General features: G+C 37.8%; 2 protein-coding genes across 2 annotated transcripts; both read right to left on the reverse strand.

Annotated features, from left to right (window-relative positions):
- Nucleotides 1-490: 490 nt before the first annotated feature.
- Nucleotides 491-8,557, reverse strand: api5 (apoptosis inhibitor 5). The gene is made up of 14 exons (XM_028451245.1): nucleotides 8,164-8,557; nucleotides 5,109-5,270; nucleotides 4,900-4,993; nucleotides 4,734-4,799; nucleotides 4,451-4,602; nucleotides 3,189-3,395; nucleotides 2,973-3,077; nucleotides 2,632-2,721; nucleotides 2,265-2,446; nucleotides 2,014-2,107; nucleotides 1,835-1,891; nucleotides 1,285-1,364; nucleotides 1,052-1,194; nucleotides 491-898 (listed from the first exon to the last, which is right to left on the reverse strand). The coding sequence occupies exons 1-14, from the start codon at nucleotides 8,233-8,235 to the stop codon at nucleotides 819-821; spliced, it is 1,584 nt and encodes a 527-aa protein (XP_028307046.1). The 5' UTR covers nucleotides 8,236-8,557; the 3' UTR covers nucleotides 491-818.
- A 962-nt stretch (nucleotides 8,558-9,519) lies between these two features.
- On the reverse strand, nucleotides 9,520-21,338 carry samm50 (SAMM50 sorting and assembly machinery component). The gene is made up of 15 exons (XM_028449792.1): nucleotides 21,183-21,338; nucleotides 19,351-19,461; nucleotides 17,826-17,927; nucleotides 17,641-17,728; nucleotides 15,605-15,711; nucleotides 14,560-14,690; nucleotides 14,380-14,467; nucleotides 13,926-14,054; nucleotides 12,418-12,489; nucleotides 12,264-12,350; nucleotides 12,057-12,127; nucleotides 11,866-11,933; nucleotides 11,642-11,788; nucleotides 9,957-10,098; nucleotides 9,520-9,659 (listed from the first exon to the last, which is right to left on the reverse strand). Exons 1-15 carry the CDS (start codon nucleotides 21,201-21,203, stop codon nucleotides 9,614-9,616), a joined length of 1,410 nt encoding a protein of 469 aa, XP_028305593.1. The 5' UTR covers nucleotides 21,204-21,338; the 3' UTR covers nucleotides 9,520-9,613.
- Nucleotides 21,339-21,866: the final 528 nt, after the last annotated feature.

Here is a 21,866-nt window from a genome sequence, read left to right on the forward strand (position 1 = left end):
TGCACAAAGGTCTTTTAAAAACAACAAAAGTGGGTCTAATATCCTAAAAAAAAAAAAACACCTTGTAAATATTGACCAGCAGGTGTCCTCAATGTTTGTAACTAAGGTGAGTAATAATAAAATAAAAATAGGCTTTCACTATATATATGTAGCCCATTTACATTGCTAAATATTATGCTCTGCTCAGTTAATTTAGTCGACTAGCTACAACAGCAAGCTGCAGATGTATGCTAGCCTATATTACAGCGCAACATATAAAACCTCACTTTTCAATAGCAATTCATACTTCCTACGGGCACTGGACTAGTATTCATAAAGAATGGAGAGATTTTAGGTAGCTGTGTCACTCTGAAGGAAAATAGATGACCAGCTTTAAATGAGTGCTACCATTAAAGTAGACCAATGAGGACCATCCACATATAAAACCCTTTAAAAAAAAACAAAAAACAATAAAACAATCTTGTCTTACAAACTACAAAAGGCAAAAAGCTTATTTTATTTTTTTTTAATTTTTCACGTTTATGATGAAATTAATGAAACGGCATCAAATCAGACAAAGTAGCATAATCAGGCGATCCAATCCAAGTACTCGTAATAAAAAAACAGTTAAATTAAAAAAAGTTAGAAACAAATAGTCACTTTCATGTTGCAAAACAAGAAGGTTTTTAAATGTGTCTATAATAAAAATCTGACAAAGCACAGTTTTCCATTACGACTTGGCAGTCTGTATCACAAAAGTACACAGAAGGGTGGATAAAAATGTAAGGAGGAAAAAAACAAGCAGTGTGTAGTAATGTGTGTGTGCGTGTGTGTGCATCTCAATAAATCCGGCCTCGGCTCCTGCCGCCTCTGGCTCCAAAGCCCCGCCCTCTGCCGCCTCTGAAGCCGCCGCGTTGTTCTAAATATAAAGAAGAAAACAGGTCAGATTATAAAAAAAGCAGGAAATAATGTTTGGAAGGATGAATAAAAGGCAGAGCTAATGCTTTCTACTATACATACAGTAGCTCTCGGGTTATCAACCAGGAAAAGGATGGCATGCTGGAAAACTCACCATAGTTAAAATTGCCGATGGAAGCGCTGTATTTCCCACTGGGGGGGTTGTATATCTGACGTGCATCTCTGCGTGGTAGAAGAGAGATGGGTTTTTTTGTGCTTTCACCGGATCCCATCCCTTCACTTGACGGACGCTTGACTCTGCAGACAAACAGTGATGGTCATCATGAGATGGACTCGTGGCAGTCATTCCAATGTTTTTAGATTCCTTAAAGTAAAAAGCAAACTTACGCAACGGCCTCTGCTTTCTGCACAGGTTTCCAGGACAGAGTGACTGTGCTTTTGTAGGATGGAGGGTTGTGGAAGAGATCCTGTACAGACAAATGCAGAGTATAGAACAAGTTCACAACTAAGGATATTTTTTAGTAACACTAATTCCATTTTTATTATCGGTGTGAATCCCAAAACTAGAACCAACTCAGTTTGTGGCACTGCTACTTTACATGGTAGGCACTCAAGACTCTGTTTAGAGTTTACTGTGACTACCGTCTAGTCTCTATGGCTGCGTTCACGCTGCAGCAAATCTGGCCCAAATACAAATTTTTGGGGCTCCAATTTTTAAAAGCAGTGTGAACACATTATTATAATTGTGACTTTAATGTAACTAAATTAAACTGGTTTGATTTTCAGTGACAAACAAAAGATGCTCCTTTGCTTCAGTAAGATTTTGTCACAGTAGGAACTTGGTTAGTCCAATTCAGTGTAGTTTACATGACCTACACTTGACTGAATTCTCCCCATTATCAAACAGAATCACAAACTTTTATCACACTTATCTTACCTTGATGAGGACATTGATGTTGTTTGTGATTTTAAGAGCCACTACTTTGATCTTGTTCTGGAATAAACAAAACAAATCTCAGAAATGCTCGACAGTGAGGTTATTTAGACATTAGGTTGTACATGTTTGAGCGCAACAATGCATTTTTTCTTCTTTTTTTCACACGTAGTCATGGATACCTCTTCTGTCTTCAGAGCATCCCCGCTCTTTCCTTGCAGTGCTACTCGCAGCTGTCTGATGTAGACCTGCAGGCCTCTGGCAAAATACTGTAACCTAATGAAACAACACATAGTTCAGTATTTGGAAATAAGGGATATTTAAAATTAAAGTCATTAACTCTTTAAGTCATGTCTCAAATAAGAAAATTTAGCTGCGGAAGGCGTTAAGGGATTAATAGTCATATACAGGAGTGTCTGTAGATCAATCTTACCTGATTTTAAAGTCTTTGAGGCGTTCAGCATCAACTTTGTCAAGCAGGAAGTCAGGAAGTTTCCTTCCGAGCTGGTGGAAGCCGAAGAGGAGACACTCCACGTAGCTGAACTGAAGCTTGGGTTCCTCACTTGTAGAGTTCTCGCCGTTCTCTGCCTCAGCTGGAGGCAGTGGCATGAACTCCTGAACAAACAGAAATGTACAAAAATAAGTTCTGAATTAAAATTTGAAGTGGCAGCACAACTAAAAAAATAATAATACAATCATGCCAAGGCCGAACCTACTCCACACGGAGAAGATAAAATCAAATCAGGAGCAAAAAAAAATCTTGCAAGAAGAAGAAATGAATCAGAATGTCTCATTCTTACCACAAGCTTTGTGAACAACATGTTGAGGTTGGCCTCCAGCTTTTCCATGTCACCACAGAACGGACTCATCTCAGCCAGCAGCTTCAGCACCTACACACACACACACACGCAGTGAGGCACACTAAAGAGAAACAGTTGTGCACAACAACAACTTTTGACGGAGTACAGTAGACCGACATGTCGGATAGAAGTTTGATTTACAAAAGTTGCATCAAATAATACATCACATTAAGTTTTGATGGCAGTAGTTTGCACAGAAGTTGCAAATAGATTTTGATGAAAAGAAAACACACAAAAAAATTAAATTCCAACAGTGAATGATATCAACCAGAAGAACTTACCTCTAGCTGAATGTCGATCTCAGCCACAGGACTTGTCAGGGCGCTGAGATTGGGAAGAACGTGCTCACAAAAATAGGTGACAAAGCGTGTGGAGTGGACATTTTTCTAAAAGACATCACAAACCAAACCATGAGTCTCTCCAATCACAGACAGGAACATTGATCAACCTCTGACTAAGCAGGTGACTAGAAATATACTGCTGTTGTTTCAACTTACAGAAAAGAGTGGCAGGGCCTGACGCGTGCACTGCAGGAGGCGGTCCACAGTGTCAGGATCAGCTGGGTTTAGGGCCTGCTCAAGGAACGCCTGCTCCACCACGAGCTCCACTAGCTGCTGGCGCCCATTAACAGTCTGAAGCGCCTGAAGGCCTGACACCACGCGCATTAGCAACACAAACTCCTCACCTGTAACGTCCTCCAAAACCTGAGGAGACAATCAGACAGTGTCATGTTTCCACAACTGTACACACTAAACAGTACACAACATGTAGTGCCACACTGGAATGAACTAAGGGTGTGTGAAAAAGATTAGGGTCAGAAACTCTTTGAAGACAGAACAAGTCAATCTAAATTAATTTAAGCTTTTTAGTGAGTTTGGTTTATATCGCCTCCCCAATGATGAGTAGCAGGTTTGAGCAATTCATTAAAAAGGGCACATGCACCATTTTCATGTTGATGCTAAATGCAAGAGCATGCCCTAAATAGTGCATCCACAAAATATTTTACAACATTAAGTCCACCGTATCTTTAAATTTTGCATTTTAGCATTGCTTTATGTGCTACTCCAGTCTGCTTCTTGGAGAATGACCATATGTGTTGAGATGCATACGAGAAGATCCTGCGAGGCTTCCTTCAGCTTCTCTGTCGCACTAAAGCTCACAGCCCTCAACACCTATGAAGTTATATAGCGTCATAATTACCATCATTACACAAACTACTCTTAAAAATACCTTGATGCTGTGTAGCAGCTCATTGTAAGAAGAATTCGGCGAAATGACGGCTCTGCGCTTAAAAACCATAATTATACTTAATAATAATTATACTATTTTCCAGTCTGCCTTCTTCTACAGCTTGAGCACAGACAGCGGGCTGTCTACTTCCTCATCATATTGGCTTCATATCAATAAGGCTGAATTAATCCTTCAAGCGGAATGTCTATCTACAACTTATGCTCGGATTCACTTGCACCTAAGCATGAAGGGTAAACATTTTCGATGTGAACTTCTCCAGAAATTTAACTTTTGTGTGCTTTGGTCGTATCGTTTGGGCGCTGAGAGTTCATCAGCTGATGTCATAGTCAGGCTCCAGAGATTTCAGCAGAGCAAAACTGAAAATTACAATAAATGAAGATTGAGGAAAAACTTAGCATTATTTGCCACGCCTATTATTGGATATCTGCATGAAGAAGTTAAAACTGGTGCTGTGGCCTTTAAAGCTTATCACGTGCCCTTTAATTGTATCCAGTAAACTTTTTCAAACCTTCTTCGTCTCTGCAAAGACGTACTCCTCGACCTCCTTTGACATGACATCCTCTGGCAGGGTCTTCAGTTTGGTGGAAAGGAACTTGATGGCTCGCTCTCGCACAACGTCTTCTCCCTGAAGGATCTGAGAGAACATGCCTCCCAGAGTACCTGCAGAGTCCAAGGGTTGCATCATGGGTTTCACATATGTTGAGGTTATGACACTTTGTGGATTTACTAAGATATGCTGGCACAGAAAGATAAAAAAGATCAGTGTTTAGAGTAGTAGAATGACCACTTACCCTTTGCATCGATTTTAAAAATAGAAACAAGTGCTACATTAACTTGGTTAAACTCTGCTGTGTCATCTGAAAACACAAACACACAGAACGTTGAAAATGACTTCCTCTCAGCCACTGGTTGCTTCCTGATGATCTAATGCTGCTGATGGATTTAAGGTCTTCATACCTGTCTGAAGGAGCTGGGTGAGAATGTCCGCCACTCTGAAGATGTTTTCGCCAGTTGCAAACCGTGGGAGCTCTTTGATAGCCTGCCGTCGAATCTGAACACACAAAGGACATCCATCGATGCTACACTGACTACTTTATAAGCATTTAGCCCGAGAAGTTAATCTACTTTTGGTTTGTACAAAACACTCAAAATGTACAACTACTCACAGACACGTCCTCGTCTTCACAAAGATCCAGTTGAGCGTTGATAGCTGCATCTGCCAGCTCTGGAAAGCTGCTGAAGAATTTGGGAATAAATTGTGCTGCAAGGCGTTTCTCTTTAGGGCCACCCTTCACACCATCAAGTATCACTTGGTAGGCATCTTTGTGCTGCAGAGTCACAAAAATAAAATCAAGTCGCTACAGCAGGAGACACCAGAACTACATATGAAAAAACTTCATCATGAGTAGAGCAATTTCTGGGTTTCGCAGCCGTCACAACGAGACAGAAGAGAGGGTCTGTGGTGTCATTTTTTGTGCATCACTACTCTAAACACAATACTTCAGTGTCCCTTGACAATAACGTCCTCACAGAAACAGTGTTACGGCATGTTAAAGAGTCCATTCTAGTTTATTCACGCAAGTGTTAGAGAGCGGATTATTAGTGAATTTTGTTTTTAAAGAGGTAAATTGTGTTGAATTAGAAGTTTTTAGTGTAAAATCCCTGCCCGGAGGCTTATTAGTTTCAGGTAAAGGGAGATTATTCAGTGTCGCTGATTAACATATAAGCTTTCTTTTACTATTCACACCTCATCCACGCGTTTTTGTTGTTGGTTTCGGCTAATCAGATGCACTTTAAAGTAAAACACATGGCTACATAAGCAGCTGGTCATGAGCTGTGGCTAAAGCTACTCCAGGAAACTGTGTGTTATTGATGAAAAATTGCACTACTCACCAATGCATCTTATTTAGTCTTGTACATATTAGTCTTTATTTACTTGTTAATATTTTCAGTTGATTGTTATTATTTAATTTAATGTTTACATTGTACAGAGAGAGCACAGTCTACCGAAGTTAAATTCCTTGTGTGTTAAACATACCTGGCCAATAAAGCTGATTCTGAAATAAACCACAACGAACACTTTGCACAAGAACTGAACAGTGTGCGTTGCAGCGTGTTGCTATGGCAACATAAACAGTAACACGACACATTGGATTCACTATAGCAACACTTATAGTCAGCTCATCTGATCACAGAAATACGAGCGCACTTAGCATTACTATGTCTATGAATACCAAAAACCATCCCCGGTCCCGCTGTGGTATGGAGCGTCACATAATAACTATTAAGCCACACATCCACCGTTAATATAAGAGGACTACACAGCGTCCGACGTAAATTCATACTGCCATGTAGTACTTATTAGGCCCATAAATTCAAAAGTTAACATCTTCATTAAAATCATTTGTAAAAGGTTCCAACTCATGTATTAATTTACTGTGGAAACACTTAATACAGTGCATTAGTTCATTGCTTACAGTTTGCCTGTTCTTGTTTATTAGTGTGCTTACAGTCCTTATATTTGCAACTTGACTGCATTACATTTTTAATGTTGTAGTGTTCTACTTTTTAAAAAAATCATATTTTGTATATTATAAAAATACAGTATATATCTTGTGTATACCAATCTTCTTCCCTCATATATCCGCTGATTTATCTGTATCGGTTGATTTATTGGTTATCGGCCTTTTAAGCCCCCCAACATCGCTATCAGCCTCAAAAATCCAGAATCGGTCAAGTTCTACTTAATAAGTAATAGTTGTTTATTTTAACCATTCAAGCACAACTATTTTTTTTGTGTAATTTTGAACACACTCAAAACTAAAATAACTAGTGTATTGTCCGTGAAAACATTACAACAGTATCGCACAATAGCTACTACAGAGATGAGTGACATGTATGGAGTCAGCTGTGTTCACTGATTATTGTAATAATCAATGATAATCCGCAAATTTCATTTTTACCGAAGTGATGTTCCTTCTTCTTCTTCTTTAATGCTTTCCGGCAGGCTGTATGCGAGGTTTCGCAATGCTGCCCCCTTGAGGTCGTTCCCAGATAACTTCCTCTGATTGGTTGATGAAAAAAATAACAGGAACGCCCATGGGGGCGTTCTTGAGTCAAATTGGGCACGTCCAGCCGCAGCCAGACCCTTCTCATAATCTTAAAATTAAAATGAACGTTTTGCAACACCAAATTACTCCAAAATAACGGATGCACACACTCGCTATATTGTGTAATTCTTGCTTTTATAGATAGATAAATAAACGTCAACGTGTAAAATACAAGAAATTTAAAATTTGGAAAACACAAAACATACAGTGTTATATAAAATAAAGTCTTATTTTGTCTCAACTTAATTCAGTTTTGATCCAAGTCAATAAAAGATAGGCATTGGCTATCAGTACGTAATACGTGTCAATTGACCGCCAACCTATCCATACGCAGCGCCCCTCACTGGCCAGTTTAGGCCACGTGATAGATTCACCACGTGACCTAAAGTTCCGTCAGTTTTATTTTAGCTCATATTTATTTTTAGCTACCCCGCAAACGCTTTTATTTTAGCCGTAACCCAGGAAATACCCTAAAATGTTTATTTGTTTTGTATAGGTATTTTTAAAGTTGGAATTTGCCGTGTTAAATAAAAAACATGTATGTTAAAAATGTGGGATTCGAACACAACAGCTCAGACCACTCAATTTTTAGGGTTAGGATAAGAATTAGTGTTTATCATAGTAGGAAAATACTGTACGTAAACGTATAAATATTTACTACGCTATTAGTGCGCATGCGCCTGTAGGAAGCTTTCAAGGGTAAGATTATTTTTCACTACACCGGTATATAGATATATATTACGTACTAGGAGACACTTCCTAAATATATATTTTCATCAAATTGGTCAGACACATTTTATTTGATTCTGAATAAACAATTTCTTTTTCACTGAATGACGACAGGGTTTTTTTTTTTTTTTTTTTTTTTTTAAATGCTCCGTTTCATTTCTTTAGGTTAGTAATCTATGCCCATGTGTGCGTTATTCCGCCAGGCTGTGAACGGGGACTTTGCTAGCGTTAGCCTGGTCACCAACTACCATAGCTAGCTACTGTTAGCTTAGCACACACAAAACAATGTGATGTAAGCAAAAGCAGTGATGAACAAAAAATAGTTAAATAATAGAGTAAAGGTGCCGATACAGCCTTATAGAAACCGTACACCGTCCAGTACCTGGCTGAGGTTGTCCTTGGCATCGGCTAGGATCCCGTAGCTGCGGTACAGATCCTCAATGGTGACCGCCATCAGCGTAATCCGAGTGCCTCACAGACAAAACCTGAATAAAAACCGTCTCCGAGCCCTCTGTGGGAAACCTCTGCTCAACCTGCGAGCACCGAACGACAAACAAGACACTTTTACTAATAAATGTCCTTTGTGGAGCAGGAAGGAGACGTGAGGACAAGACCGTGAATGAAAAACGCAGTGCTCGCTCTGCCCGCGGTGCTTTGCAGCGTGATTGCGTACGGAGACGTTCTTTCGGCGCATGCGCAGGTTAAACCTCCTAGCTCCTTTCCTATCCACTGTTCTTTAACCTCCGGAAGTGTTTAAGTGGTGGCCAAAATGAAAGAGAATTTTCTGAAGAAAGGAGACTCGGCCATCGTTTTATTACGTCACCTAGTGGAAGTGAGTCTGATCGTCAAAACAAATGTGACGTCATCCACGGGGTTATGGAAGAGTGGATAGGAGTGACGTAGTGCTTCATGATTTTGAAATAATTTTTATGGTTCTTAATGTTTCATTTTTATATTGTAATTTTAACGTTATAAAACATTTTCCATTCTCTGCTTTGTTTTGTCCTAACTTTCTTATGCGATCATGTTTTTAATTATTTTATTAAATTACTTCTGTGTGCATTCGTCTCTCAACTTTTTTTTTTTTTTAAATAATTTTTAAATTTTGTCAATCACGTGAGCACATTTCTGTGAAGCACTTTCATATACAATTCAATTGGAAGAAAGGTGCTATATAAATTAACTTTGATTCATTTAAACAATCATGAAATCATAAAACAACCCCGAACTGCCTGGAGGAAACTGATTTACAGTGAAGATCTAAATATTAATCCGTGAAACCCAAGTAAACACAAAATTACCGTTGACTTTATTAAGTATAGCTTGATGTGGATAATTATAATTAGTATTATTCATTAGAACAAATAAGTAACTAAGTCATATATGGATGAGAAGCTGAATATTGAATTATTGATGAAAAAGGGGAGGGATTAAAAATCCTATACTTCCTCTCAGACATGTGTATTTTGTGGTTTTAATTTTCTTTTGTGTTCTTTTTTCTCTGTCTTAAATCGGAAGGGACAATTACATACATTAAAAAAAAAAATTAAATTATTTGCGGTGGCCCAGTTACCAAACTGGTCTATGGCCTGGTGGTTGGGGACTCCAGATCTAACATACAAACATCTGGAAGATAAAATGACAACCAATAGTTTTGTTAACTCAATATCAATTAACTTTTATAGAAACCATTAAATGTGACAAACTTCTGTCAGGAAGGAAAAAGTGACAACATGAATTTGGTGGGAACACTTTATTTGCACTAATTTGTAACAACAGTCCTGTACAAGACGTTCTTCTCCCAATAGAATTTAGCTCGCTAAAACAAAACCTTACAAAAACCGGATCCCTGCTCCGAACTGGACTCCATCACATATCCTGCAAGGAAAACGGACAATATTTAGAAATATGCTTTAAATCAACATGAGACTCAGACTGTTAATAATCCCATTTACTTACAATCATATACAGTATATATATATATATATAAATAAAAAAACGTATAAATTACATAGAACTATCTCTATCTCTAAATCTCTAAGTATTTAGAGTTTATGTTAAAGCTCTGTGTACTTCTTTGCTGAGTTATATTAAAAGGTAAAACCCTATTTGATAGTAAAAAGACAGTATATCAGGTGAAATAAATAATAAGATAATAAATCCTGCAGGCCCCACCTGTCACCACTCTGGACTCCCATGGGGATGCAGTAATTGAGCTCCAGTCTGGCAATGTTCCCCAAACGTAGAAGAACTCCAAGTCCATACGACCAACGGACGCACTCTGCCAGTTTCTTCAAATGAGCTTTCGGCCCCTCACCTGAGCAACGCACACACACACACACACACACACACTTTTTAACCAAACTGGAAGCACAAAACTGTTCATGCTTATATCCTTTATATAAACTTTGTTTTGCCAAAGTATGACAGAAGGGGCGTAAAGTACAAATACTTCAGAAACATTCACAAAACAATGTGTTTAAACAGTCATCTCAAGGTAATGCTTGTGCTGTATTCAAATAAAGTGTATTAAAAATTTCTGATGATTCCGTTTGTGGACCAGAATCTATTAAAAAAATATATCTATTAAAGCAAGGAATCTCTGTGTGTCTGTGCCTCAATTGTCTCTGGTGTTCAGGGACAGACAGAGCTCATGCTTGATACATAGCTGCAGCTTGATTCAAAGCTGTGCAACGTGGGATTTGTTTGAACTGAAATAGTCCATTTAATTAACAATTTTCTGAAAGAAAAAAAATCATCCTTTGCCGGAGCCTTTAGTCACGTGGTGCACTACAGCCAATCACTGCACACCGTAATCACATCATAGTCACGTGTGTGCACTCCAGCTGAGCGCGCATCTGAGCCAGCAAACACTGCCGACAAAATAACTGTAAATATACACAGAAAGGCTCCAAAAACACACAAAATGACTCCAAAACATATACAAAACAGAAAAATACACCAAATGACAACAAAAATATGAAAATGAGTAAAAAAACTAAGTATTTATACAAAAAATACACAAAATGTAAAACAGAAATGCACAAAACTACACCAAAAAAGCTACAAAAATATACAAAATGACTCCAGAATCACACTACAATGGCAACAAAAAACTATAATTATACAAAAAAGCAGAAAGATACCAAAACACAAATAATGACTACAAAACATACATTACAGAAAAATACACCAAACGACAAAAATATAAAAATGAGTAAAAAAAAAACCCAACAAATTCATCATGCGCATGTCCCATAGAATTAAACCAGGGAAATTGCACACGCTTTTTCATTTTGCACCCGCAAATAAACCCCTTTATGACACTACAGAATACAGAATATGTATACACCACTTTGTACATCCGTCCTTCAAACACATACTCATTTGGCCATAATCGACAACTCTACTTAAGCTCCCACATGAATACATACTTCCAATGGGCACTGTACTAGTTATATAAATCAAAATAACAATAATGAATAATCAATCTAACCATTTTTTAAAATAAACAACGGTATTAATAAGTAAATCAATATCAGCTATGATTAATTTGTCGAGCAGAAACATTAAAATTATTTTAATTAACAATATAAATAAATCACTTCACAAGTGTATTTTACTGTAGTCCTACGTTTGCTGCTTTATTGAAAAAAAAAGACAAATAAACAAAACTGTACCACTAAGTAATTAAATACAAGCTACTTGCAATTGGGTAATAATCCAACAGGTGAATTTAATTATTTTCAAAGTACTTTTCAATTAATGCACCTTTACTTTGATCAGAGTTTGGCTTTTCATTACTTCACATGAAGCTAGTCACAACTAACTGGCTTTCCTTCTGTTTTATTATGGCTCACCGTAGTTAAGGTTGCAAAGATTTCCTGCATTGAGAAAAAAATGGGTTCTGAAGAGGTCTCCAAAGCCTCCCTTGGCAGGCCTGAAGGGTAGAGGTGTGTAGAGGTGGAGGCCCCCTGCCCAGTAGGCCTCTCCCCCCAGGTAGTCGCCTGTGAGAGTAAAACATTCATGAACCTTAGTATTAAACAAACAAATCTTCTAGAAAAAAACAAATGTAGCTTCTCACCTTCACTCTGTGGGCCCACACTGTACATACTGAAACCTCTGATACTGGTGGGGCCACCAAGGTAGAACCTGGGAGATCAACATTAGACACAAAACCATGTTCGTCAGCATTCCTTTGAATCAAGAAGTTCGTCAGTATCTGCAAAACCAAACTCAAAGTATGTATGCATGAATAAAGCTAAAGTTTTGTACCTGTCTGCTATGCTTGTTGGCTTGTCACCAATGGGGAGAACCAAACCACTCCACAAGGAAGCAGAAAGGACCTAAAGGACACGAATAACAAGTACTTTTGTTACAAAGAGGTATTCTAGATGATCTTAGAATTAAACTGCCCAACATCTTCATTTCTCCTCAAGTATAACTGGTTGAGAAGCACTGATCTAAAATACTGCATCTTACCGAATCCCAGAAGAGAGATTTGTTGAGCTGGATCTCAAAGTCCTCCTTTAGGAAACTAACGTCTCCGCCCGTGAAACCAGCAAGTTCCTTCAACAATAATGACACGTCAACCTCTTTGTTCTGGATCCATCACGTTTATGTTGGAGAAACAAACCTGATGAATCCTCAACAGGCCGCCTCTTCTGGGAAGGATGGAGGAGTTTCTGGTGTCAATGACCATTGCATGCTGGGAAAAAGGGAACACATTAAGCCTGGTTTCTGCTTGACAAGTGCGGGACGTCTTGAAATGGACGCCATTGAAGGAAGACTGAGGCGCAATTTCAAGTGCACAGGGTGCGTTTAGAGGCACTCAAAACACATCCAAAGAACTCCTAAATAGCAGTTGTGTATTTTGTTTGTAACTTGATGCTTTTTTCTTTTATTACTTTATTTTTTATTGATTTTAGTTTTGTGGTTGTGTGCTGTGCTGTTTGTATTTTATAAAAAAAAAAAAATCAAAAATCAAAAAAAAAAATAAAACAATGGAAACAGTGTACTCAACTTTGGTGATTTTATTAAGCCTTTCACCTGCTGAGCAGGACATTCGATTAAACACCCTCTCATAATCACTGTGCCCTGCCAGGGCACATGTCTTTGCGGTGTCATGAAATAAGATTTTAGGTCATGTCTTAATGCAAGAGCAGCCAATAACCACAAACAAAGCAATTCCTGCTCCCTCCTACATGCCAGACTTGCTGCCGCCATCGTTGTTGTTTGTTTACTTCCGTCCGTGGGCTTTTCTTCTTTAGTACAGAGCCGTACTGCTACTACTTCCTGTAGAAGTTTCTCTACCGCCCCCTGTCTTGACTGCAGGTATTGCAACGGTGAATGCGCCGAGTATAAACCCCAATGCGCTCCTGTGGAGTGTGCGCGGTCCGCGAACGGAGCCAGGCGAAAGTATAACAAGCCCTTTACACTACTGATTACCTCTCGGGGCATCTTTTTCATTATATTTCTGTATTTCTTCAAAGTTTTTATTCCCTTTCTGTCATAAAAAATACAAAATATGCATTTTTTTTTTAAAATAAAGTGAAAAGTGGAATATTTGGTATGAAGTCATTAGAGTCTTGACTGGGTTGATAATTGATAGGAACATTGATTTTGAGGCATTATTACTTTTAGAGCTACGAGCATTTATTGAAACACACTGTTTGAGCTTAAGTACCAAAAGGTACCCTTCATAAAAGCGTTTTCAAAAAAAATTCTATGCTTAAACACAAATTGTGCATTTTTTTTCTCCAAAAATAAGGTGCATTTTGTATTTCACAGGTAGAGGCTTAGATTTATTAGGTATTTATGGGAAAATCACCAAAATATCAGTACAGTATATCCAAATCGGTCCCAAACACAAAGAGTGTCAGTACATTTTATATCTTCTGCTCTATACATCTTGCAATAAAAATGATCAAGGAATTCTGAACATGATATTAAAAGAAGACTCCTGGCTAAAGTTCATACAATTAGTCTTTAAACAGAATGAGATATTGAGAAGAAAAAAAAACCGAATAAGCAAAAGGCACACGTTTGGTCCCCAAAGGTGTCTCTAGGGTTAAAGATGGTTGAATGGCACATTTTAGAAACACTGGCTTTAAAGGCCTTCAGCGTACAAAAGAGCACACATACCGACAGTGAGGACTTGAGTGTGTGTCCGCTCTCCTTCCTGATGGCGAACGAAGGGGTGCGAGCCAGACAGCCCAGCTCTCTCCACACGCCCTCCCACTTCAGAGTCTGACTGGTCTTCCACATTGGGAACTGTGGGAAGGAAATCAGTGGAAATACACCTTGTTGTTGCTGTGCTTATTTTCTAGATCACATATAGCACATGAGCCTAAATAATATGAGAAAACTTAAAGCTTAAAGTGTCAGAATCTATTGTAAGAAGAATGTGTAGAAGAGTGAAAATTAGTGCACGAATAATTATTTTATTTGGGATTAGATGTTGGATTTACTAAAATCATTTGAGCTTTGGTTTGATTTATTCTGTCAAATTATGCTAAATTCTATGCTCAAAAAATAAACAGGAAAAAAACATTACACATTAACTTTAAAAAACCAATGCTGCACTAATTTTACTTACAGTGAGCTCTGCAGAGACGCCCCGATCTGTCTCTCTCAGAGAACTCCATGGAAACTGGCCCATGACTTTGTACAGATTGAGGGAAATGCTAAATTTGAAAAAATATTTATACATATTTTAGAAAAAATTGTTAATTTACATATGGAAAAAAATGATGTGACATGGAAGTGCATTTCTTACTTGCGTTCAAAGTTTCCAGGCTGAGGTTTGAAGAAGGAAAGGCCGTACGAAGTTTCTTTGGTACCGTAAGAGAACTGGAATGTCAGTTTTTCTGCTCGACCTAACGCGTTTGGTAACTTTAAACCTAAAACCTGCGTAATGACAACACAAATACAAGACGATAAAACACACAAACACCTGTAAAAACTTTTAAACTCCTGCATGGTTCAGTATTTATTAAAGGTGAGTTCTAAAAAGGTGAGATTAAGTGAATAACCAGATGTCTCTATGTTACTTATTACAAAGAAATTCATTTTTAAGAACAGAAAAGACTTATTCAAGATATAATATTGGTGTTTTTTATTGACTGTCTTATGATTCATTAGTACATTTGGCACAGGGTAAGGTTACTGTCAGAGAAATAATTGTGCATGCACAAACAAATATTCTTGCACAAATGAAACCTTTGTACAACTTTGGAAATTTACATTTCAGATTCACAGTTGGATACAAATCTTAGAAATAATATTACTGTCAAAACAATGTCACAGGGTTACAAGTACACTAGCACATGTGGAGAAATAGGGAGCAAAATCAGGTGTGTCATCTCCACAGTTTATATCAATATTACTTTTTGAAATTTAAAACTTTTTTATTATCTAGGGATTTTAAATGAAATCCACTATCTCAATTAGGACGCTCTTGCTCCATTTGCATTACAGAACTTTACTTGACACATCATGCCTGTGACCTTATGTGTAGATCTGACAATATTCTGCCCTTGTCAGATTCATATCCATAGGAGAAAAAAAAATACATAAATACAAATGAAAATTTGACATGTAAATTAGAAAAAAGTTAAATTTTTGCAGGAATATTTATGTGTGAACTCACAGTCTTTTGACAGAAACAATACTCTACGTTGAGACAAAGAAAACAACAGGAATGTGAAAAGAGGACATTTAAGAACTAAAATTATCACAATACAAGCAAAGGGCTGGACATGACGGAGCTCGTTATGGTGCTTATGGGATTTTAAATGATTTATCTTTTAATGAATACATACCATACTTCCTTCATTGTTTCCCACCATCGTGTTGTAGCTGCCCGTCAGTCGTCTTAGTTCCGTGACCTCAAAGGTCACATCGAGGCCATTAGGAAGAGCACCTTCACCTGAGGAGGGTAAACCAAAATAATGATTTGTTCACCTGACTTCATTTATTGAGCACTTTAAAGCTAACCACAGCTGGAGCAAAGTGTAGTACAAACTAACATATACTAAAATGGCTAAAACACAATAAATAAGAACTAGTGTAAATTAACCTTTACAGCCAATCAGCTTAGTGTAAAACCATCAGTGGGTTGGGACAATCAAAGGATTAAGATGATGCCACACAGATCTTGTTTATATTTATTAAGGGTGTAAGAAAAAAATTGATATGGCGATATATCGCAATATATCACTGCACAATTATTTTATTGATCCTAAAAATGTCCAAATCAATCTTTTAATTATGTCTTTAAAAGAAAAAAACATGTATTGCATACATAGCATGCATAGCATGTAAACGCCCGGACACGATGTGTCAGTGAACCACATCAGACCTTGTTAAACTACCTCACTCATCAATGCTTTTTAGCTTGGAAATTGATTGCACTTTATTTTCATAAAACATACTGGACACTTTTATAGATGTATGTGGTTACTTTTTTCCCTTTACTTAATAACTTAACCCTGTAAAGCCTGAATCATTAAATAATCAACAGAAAATTCCAATGTTTTGAAACTGGAGACTTTATTAGTCCATAAGAACAAAAAAATAAATACAAATTCAAATATCAATTTCCATTTATGAGTTTTAATTTGTATCATATTTGATACATCCGGTCTTAATGCTCAAATATTGGTTTTCTTTACCAACAAAAACACAATAAATAATCAAAATGTCAACAAATTGGTAATTCCATACATACATACATGCATTTTTTGTGCTATTTTTTTGCAACAATGAGATATCCACCAATGGAACCGACATGGTGAAGTTGATAACATATACAGTAACAGTGGTTCCCAAACTTTTCCCAGTCCCGTACCCCTTCACACCTTTAACCTAAAGCCATGTACCCCCTTACTCCTGCACACTTAATAAACATGTCATATACAATGTAGAACTACAGTGAAATTTGTCCCTGAATTTTACTTATCCTGTTGAGGAATAATACATAATAATAATAATAATAATAATAACTAGAATATTTGCATTTCCTGAAGAAAATGTAAGTGAGGATGCAGGTGCTGGCCCGCAACGTTCTGCCTTAGCTTAACATTAGCTAGCATTAACATTAGCCTAACATTAACATTGAACTAGCATTACCATGAGCCTAGCAATAACATCAACCTAACATTGGCATTAACCTAGCATTAGCCTAGCAATAACCTAGCATTAGCATAAACATTGACTTAGCATTAGCTTTAACCTAGAATTAGGCTAATGCTAATGGTTAACATTAACCTAGCTTTAACATTAGCCTAGCATTAACTTTAACCTAGAGTGTAGAGTGTGAAAGGCCTCTACTGAACTAATGACTGCCCCATGGTGGATTATCCTTGTATTGCATGTATATAATCATATATTGTACATTGTTTTTTTTTTTTTTTTTAAAGAAATAAATTATCACTCTGATCATGTAGAGAGTTCCAAAACTCATGTATTAAATATGATACGTTTGGCGTTATAGTTAACAGAATCAGAATCTGTTGTAGAAGCAAAAGTTAAACTTTTATGAAAAATGTAATTTGACAGTTGGATAAAGATACCACTTGTTTTTCATATTGGCACTTGAACAGTTACCATTTTTACTTGTCCTCGCAAGTTTAAAGAAAAAAAATATTGCACTTCATACCATTTTGTACTTGTAAAGATGAAATTTTCAATTATTGATATTGCAATATATAGCGATGTCGTATTGTTTAGTATCGAGATATATATCGTAACTTGATATGCAAATCATATCGTATTATCAGATTCATGGTAATGCACAGCCCTAATGTTTATTAGTGTATGCAAAGTCATGCGTGGATGTGTTCAGACCGCGCTGTACCTCGTGATGTGTCAATAAGAACTTCCACTTTCCTGAAGATGCCGAGACGCAGCAGCTTCTGCCGGGCTTCATGGGACTTTTTCATCACCTGAAAATTGAAGCAGAATTTCTAGGAGATTAACACTCGATCACAAGATAAAACATGAACAAGCATCAGCCAGTTTAACTGCATGAAAAATCCTCACATCGATTAAGCTCTTTGCCCGAAAAACGTCGGCGATTTCATAAGTTAGGAGGTCCTCTTTAGTTCTTCCGAGTCCATCTATGTGCACTTGTTGAACCACGACCTAAAAAAGAGGAGACACAAAAAAACAAGGCTATAGATCAACACTTTTTTGGAAGAGAGGACCCACATGTTCACAGACTCTTTATCTAGCCACAGAGATAAAACATTTAGAGCTCTATTCTCCAATGTGTGTAAGTCAGAAAAGCCGCACAGCAGAGCAGTTGTTGACTGCGCGCTATTCTCCCCCTGTACTTAAGTCAGTCACTGCGAAAATCACCCCCGAAAAGGTGAAACATTATATTGCACTAGAAATATGTACTTAGTTACAATTTAATTGATTTTACTGATTTTAAATGTTCTTATTGATTTTAAACAATTGAATGTTTTATCATGTAAAGCACATTGAGTTGCCTTGAGTATGAAATGTGCTATACAAATAAATTTGCCTTGTCTTGCCTTGCCTTAAGCCACTCGCACTAATATTGCATATTGCAGAAGAGACTCGCAGAAAGAACCTATCCCAACTGACTCTGTCACAGGGTTAAATATGTTCACATTTAACAGTTCTAGACGGGACAAAATGTCTTACATTTCATTATATTTTATGATTATCCGTGTCGTCCACTCTTTTTTCTGCAGAGACGGTCGATCGTGCGTAGTGGATTTGATCAGCTGTGCGCACCCGAGTTGCGGCTTGACTGCTGCTGCGCGATAAATTAAACTCTGAGGGACGTCAGACTTCTGTCCACGTTGGTCACAGACAGTGATGTCCAACTATTTTCAGAGGTTGGTGAAATACGAATGAGAGGATGGATACCAGAAACTGTTCCCACACATATTGAAATGAAGCTCAGCTTCAGTTTGGACTCGCTCACATCAGCTGCATAAGGCTTTGAACTATTTATATTTAAAACTGCATATTATGTAGGAAGCCAATGGTTCTGTTTCACTGCAAACATCTCTGTCTCCTCTGGATTAAACCAGGACTCTCTGTGGGATTATTTCCTCAAACCTCCAGCGCATCACACGCTCATGCTTTAGAGCTACAGGTAACGTAATGATGACACATAATGACACGCTGATCATTTCTGAATGCAGGAATGGAAGAAGTTAATAAAATCAGGCTTTCCACACAAACAGACGTTAATCTGTCGTTAGTACCTGTTACACTGTTTATCAACGCAGGCGTTTCAAATTAAAAGTGCGCTTCATCATTTTCACGGATTTCAATGACATTTACAAGCGTTGGGAAAAATCCATGTTCCGTGATTTCTAGACAGCCCAAAAATAATGACATCATGGCCCAGTCCGCCTCCTCGGCTTCATTCACAAACTACGCGCTTTTGATCTATTCACGCGTGGTGGGCGTGTCAGGATCCTGGACCGGAGTATACGCGCAGGAGAGAGGCGCGTAAAAAAGCGCTTAAGTCCAGACCGGAGAATAGGGCCCTTAATGTTCATGCTATAAGGCAGCTTCTTCTTACATTTCTGTTTTCAAGAACTTCTTGCTTGGGCTCTTGTTCAATCCCTGGAGCTTCGATGTCATCTGGTTGAACTCCCAACTCTGGCCCCTGCATGGGCAGAGGGTCCAGGCTCTGCAACACAGAGGGCCACAAATCATTCAGTGTCATATCACACCCTCTTAAAACCATGAAACACATTCACTTGAAAGCTCATTGATTGAGACAAGATGCAGGCTAATGCTAGCGCTTGTTTTCTACCCTTCACACATGTACGCGCATATTGACAATAGTGAGAGATAGCCAAAGAGACAGCATCACTCTCCTATGAAGCTGAAACTATTTTAAAATGCAGAAAATACATTTTAAAAATTAGTACAAAAAAGGTCAATAAACAGAATGAGTGTTTTCAAAACAAAAACATAAACCACAGTATCAATAATGATCTGTCTCTACATGTTCACCACTAATACAAGCATAAATATTAACTGCAAAATATTAATATATAATAAACATGATTCAATGCGACACACTTTTTTTGTTTTCATTTGGTATGCATGTAGACATATTTGTTGTTAGCACACAAGCTAATTTAAAAGTGCAAAATTGCCTTAACTGCATTTATGACTGACTGTGTCTGTTAGAGCTGGGCAATATATCGAGATTCAAGATGTATCGAGTTTTCTATTTTGGCGATATAGAAAATGACATTATCATCTATATCGAGATATATCTTTTTTTTTTTTATCCTATTTATTTATACAATCACACAATACAAATCACATCATCCATCCATCCATCCATTTTCATACCCGCTCATTCCCGTTTAACAGGGTCGCGGGGGTCTGCCGGTGCCAATTTCCGGCTCTCATAGGGTGCTTGGCGGGGGTACACCCTGGACAGGGCGCCAGTCCATCACAGGGCAACACAGACACAGACAACCATTCACTCTCTCATTCACTCCTATGGGCAATTTAGAGACTCCAATCAATCTTACAGTCATGTTTTTGGATTGTGGGAGGAAGCCGGAGTACCCGGAGGAAACCCACGCAGCACGGGGAGAACATGCAAACTCCACACAGAAAGGACCCAAGTCCACCCCAGGGCTTGAACCCAGGAACTTCTTGCTGTGAGGCGGACGTGCTAACCACTAAGTCACCGTGCACCCTAAATCACATCATACAATTATTTAATATTATTCATACAGTACAGTCAAACAGTGTCCTTCTTTACAATTGTTCCATATTCCTGAGATATACATTTTATATCTTATCTTGCATTAAAATACTCGTTTTAGGAGTCGCTGCTTCCGTTACTTCTCAGAACAGCATGAAAAGCTCAGTTTGATGGATTGCTGAGTGCATCGTAACCCAGACCTTCCCCTAAACAAGCCACACTACAGAACTCACTCACACGTGCTGTCCCTTATTAGATAAAAAAAAAAAAAAAAGCTAACAGTGGCACATATTGTGCAGCTGTTCATAAATATGCCTGTGTGGCATTTTTCATCAGTAAATTTAACCCAGAATTGTCTTTCTGGTAAAACTTTATTGAGTTAAAAAAAAAAAAAATTGAGATTAATATCGTATATTGCCATTTTGAGAAAAAATATCGAGGTATGAGTTTTGGTCCATATCGCCCAGATCTAGTACGTGTTGACACTGGCAGTCGCTGGGTAAACAGCAGGTAAAGCTGTTGTTGGCTGAGTGCTTAAGAATCACAGATGAACACCTGAGCCCTGCTGTCTGTCCCTCACTGTCTGTATGTCTGTACAGTAAGAGGAGCAGCAGGAGTCGCTCTGTCTGTAACACAAAGGTCAAAGTCACTCCGAACACGTTACGGTCCTGCAGTCTTACCCTGGCGTGGACGGTGCCCATGCTCAGCTCCTCTGAAGGCCGTCTGTGGGTGGAACCGTGAGGTTTAGCGTGGATGAAAAATTAAACAAATATACAAGTAGTAGCTTCAGTCAAACGAGGAGTGTCCGTCCGTTTAATTAGGCCATGACGTCACTTCCTGACCACGCCCTCTGCTAAGGCGCCTTTAAAGCGGTATCGCTTTTTAAAAATACCTCACGTGAAAAATTAAAAAATGATGCAAATAATAGATACGTAAAGAAACCATACGTTGAAAAATATTTCAAATATAAATACAGAGCAAAAAACGAAAAAAAAAACACGTGCAAAAATTAATTGGCCTCCGCCCAAAATTACATACATCCAAATATATATATATATATATATAAATGTGCTAAAAATACTTTCGCCCAAAAAATACACATGGGTTAGAGATATAATCATATGGTGTACTTTTCTAAAGGTGAGCCATTTGTCATGTTATAAATGTTTTTTCTAAATGTGTTGTATTTTGTTTGTTGATTTTTGATTAGTATTATTGATTTTATTTTATTTTTCATTCTGTTATGTTATTAATTTTTGTTTGCTTTGCGCTCCTTTTTTATTTACGGTATTTTTCGCTTTCCTGTTACAACACTATGAATGTGTGGATGATTTGTGGTATGAATGTATGGGAGTTGGAAGACT

This window comes from Gouania willdenowi, chromosome 6 (assembly GCF_900634775.1).
Source record: "Gouania willdenowi chromosome 6, fGouWil2.1, whole genome shotgun sequence".
Classification (NCBI taxonomy): domain Eukaryota; kingdom Metazoa; phylum Chordata; class Actinopteri; order Blenniiformes; family Gobiesocidae; genus Gouania; species Gouania willdenowi.

Coding starts and splice junctions, on each gene's coding strand:
- api5 (XM_028451245.1), bottom strand. CDS start 8,235: ATGGCGGTCACCATTGAGGATCTGTACCGCAGCTACGGGATCCTAGCC. Junction 2,108..2,264: donor CTCAAAGACTTTAAAATCAG/GTAAGATTGATC, acceptor TTGTTTCATTAG/GTTACAGTATTTTGCCAGAG. Junction 899..1,051: donor CATCGGCAATTTTAACTATG/GTGAGTTTTCCA, acceptor CTTTATATTTAG/AACAACGCGGCGGCTTCAGA.
- samm50 (XM_028449792.1), bottom strand. CDS start 21,203: ATGGGCACCGTCCACGCCAGG. Junction 17,729..17,825: donor GGGCAAAGAGCTTAATCGAT/GTGAGGATTTTT, acceptor TTCAATTTTCAG/GTGATGAAAAAGTCCCATGA. Junction 11,789..11,865: donor TGTGGGCCCACAGAGTGAAG/GTGAGAAGCTAC, acceptor TTACTCTCACAG/GCGACTACCTGGGGGGAGAG.